This window comes from Xenopus laevis, chromosome 3L (genome assembly GCF_017654675.1).
Source record: "Xenopus laevis strain J_2021 chromosome 3L, Xenopus_laevis_v10.1, whole genome shotgun sequence".
Lineage (NCBI taxonomy): Eukaryota > Metazoa > Chordata > Amphibia > Anura > Pipidae > Xenopus > Xenopus laevis.
Window position 1 is genome coordinate 17,281,732 of NC_054375.1, and position 3,094 is coordinate 17,284,825.

Below are 3,094 nucleotides of genomic sequence, written 5' to 3' on the forward strand. Positions count from 1 at the left end.
AAAAATAAATAATTTGCCTCCTTCAACTTCCCATTAGGTAAACAGAAAAGTATTGTGTCCTTTTTAAGCTTTAAAGTATCAATAGTACTTTAAAGCAGTAGTTCCCATACTGTGAAGCTGGGTACCCCAGGAGGGACATCAAAGGTGTGGAAGAGTAACCTGGCTTGAAGAGGGTAAATGGATATTTATCTTTGTAATTACAGGAGTTATGACTGTTATGGGCATGTTGCCTGTAAATGTGTTATGTGCTTAGCAATGGCAAATCAATTCTTGCACTGGAAAAGGGAACTGAACCCAAATTGCTTTGAAACTGTTTATGCCCCTCTCTCTCCCTCTGCAGGTAATGAACTCACACCCCAATGTCATATGATACCCAAGTCCTTCTGTTTTCTTTTACCAATAGCAGGGTTATGTGAAGCTTAGTTTAAACTATCCACTCCTCTTCTATGCCATATTGATATAGAATTTTTTTTTCTCCTCTCAGAGCTGCATTGATCTGGAACGAGGTGTCCTTAAAACACCACTCCAGGAAATCCCATTCCTAAACCCTTTTGATACCAAGAGCAACACAGAGAAACCAGTGAAGGATCAGTCGCCTCAGCAAGGTACCACAGAGCAATGATCTGCTGCATATCTTATTTGGGTAACTCCATACACATACAACTGTCATCCTTAATAAAGCACAAGCACCTTCCAATGGCTACCATACCAGTACCCTAATCATAGTGCTTACACTGCAGAACCACATGTTACTTGACCGGAAAGGAGATGGGACAAGAACAGTGATATATTCCCTTGCATGTTACTTTGTTCCTAGGAACCTGATACAACAAACTTTGGCAATTACTATCAGACCGCTCTGCATGCTCTTTTTCTGGAAACTCGTATTCAAGTTCTAGACAGAGCTTATATTGTATCTGTGGTGATGTCTCAAACAAAACTAGACTAGGGTACACATCATCACTAATGCAGAATTAAATAGCACAGACAGGAAGGTAATTCGAGTCAGCACTCAGCAACGGAAACTAATTGCAGAAGGGGTGCACGTCACAGGTAGCCACTTCCACCCGAACATCAAACTCAATTCTCCCAGATAGACAGCACCACACGTTCAGAAAAGATTACTTAAAAAGCCTTTATTAGCACAAGGGCTTGTATAAGACAGAATTACAGCGATGTTTCAGGCCTACATCAGCCTTTCCTCAAGCTGGAGGAAAGGCTGATGTACTGTAGGCCTGAAACGTTGCTGTAATTCTGTCTTATACAAGCCCTTGTGCTAATAAAGGCTTTTTAAGGAATCTTTCCAGACAGGAAGGTACACTACAATAGCCTGCTCTATATCATTACCAAACCAAAGGGATTTATATGAAGTTCCCCCTTACTTTGCCGTTAGAACTGTCTGTACTCTTCTATAATGCTTCCCAATAGATGTTGGAACATTGTTGCTGGGAGTTGCTTCAATTTAGCCAAAATAGCATTAATGAGTTTAGGCACTGATGTTGTGGTTTGAGGCCTGGCTCACGATTGGGGTTCCAATTCATTGCACAGGGGTTCAGCTGGGTTGAGGTCAGGACTTTAATTCTGATCTCAGCATACCCCGGACCTGGTTTTGTGCATGGGGATTATTATTGTGCTGAAACAGGAAAGAACCTTCCCCAAGTTATAAAAAAAAAACACTTCTTTTTCTATTATACAATAAGAAACTTTATTACAAGGCTTTAAATTGGCTCCTCTATTATAAAATGTAAGGTATTCCCTACATAGAGGCACCAACAACTGGCAACTCAGAGCACTGTTTAAATAGTAAATAAAGTACCCCCTCTTGTAAAATATATGGATATTATAAGTTACCGAGGAGTACCATGACCACGGCTGTGTTTTTATACAGGTCATGAAACTCCGAAGTGACTTCTCATATGCTTATATTTTGCAACAGGGGGTACTTTATTTATAATAATAAACAAGTTTCTGTGACAGATGTGACATCACTAAGCTCCGTTTATAATCGATGACATCACTAAGCACAGTTTATAAGGATATAATTTACAGGATATTCATGGCTCTTGTGTATTATAAGGATATATTTTACAGGTTGCATACTATAAAGTGATATAGCATTGTATGTGGCTCCACTTTGTTTCTATTGTTTTTTTTTAATGCACAAAAGCATGTTTCTTATATCAATAAAGTGTTTTTCCTTTACACCACTAGGGAGGTTTCGCTTATTGTGACTCTCCAAAAAACACGACATGGATAGATTATGTAATGGGTAACGAAACCCAAAGTGCACTTCTTTTTTCTTAATTTGCAGTGATACAAAAGTGGTAGTTGCCATATTGCTTTCCATTCTTACTTTTGTGAAAGGACTGGGTTATCACATTGCAGATAATAGAGCATGTAGACAAGCCAATTTTCCATGAAACGTTTGTAGCCAGCTATATGCAACCCTTGCAAGAGTGATGTCTACAGCAAACTGTTCATCTCATCTTGTTGCAGAGGGGCCCTTGAGGAAAGTGTATATCTTAGATATACCATAACAGAATACCAATTCTGAGCTCCGAGTCTATGTAAATTCCACTTAGGCAAATTTTTCCCTTTACAAGCATTGATAAATAGCATGCGCTGAAAAAAATAGGATGGCACACACTAGTAAAAATGGTGCTTTTATTTCGATCTCCAACACAACGTTTCGGAGGTACAACCTCCTTTAACAAGTGTTCTTGATAAAGGAGGTTGTACCTCCGAAACGTTGTGTTGGAGATCGAAATAAAAGCACCAATTTTTTAGCACATTTGCTACTAGTCTGTGCCATCCTATTTTTTTCAGCGTATGCAACAGGGGAACCAAGTAAAGCAGTAAGGTTTCTGGATAGAGCACCACCATAATATAGCCATAGTCTTTTGAACTATTGGAAATTACCATTGATAAATAGCATCCATATGAAATGTACAAATAAAGCCCTATCTGGGGTACAGAACAGTAATGACTATCTACAATGTGATCCATGCTGAAAGTTATGTGATGTTGCTGCTACCATTTAGAAGAAAATACCCGCTGGTAGCGCAGGCAGACATATACACAGGAGGCGGTAGGA

General features: G+C 39.2%; 1 protein-coding gene across 1 annotated transcript in view; it reads left to right on the forward strand.

Moving 5' to 3' along the window:
* LOC108710754 (nuclear receptor-interacting protein 2) overlaps window positions 1-2,207 on the forward strand; it is a 15,083-nt gene extending 12,876 nt beyond the window's left edge. The window contains exon 6 of the mRNA XM_018251915.2: window positions 485-2,207. Coding sequence (XP_018107404.1) covers window positions 485-622 — 138 coding nt within the window. The 3' untranslated portion in view covers window positions 623-2,207. The remainder of the gene's footprint in view (window positions 1-484) is intronic.
* The last annotated feature ends 887 nt before the right edge of the window (window positions 2,208-3,094 follow it).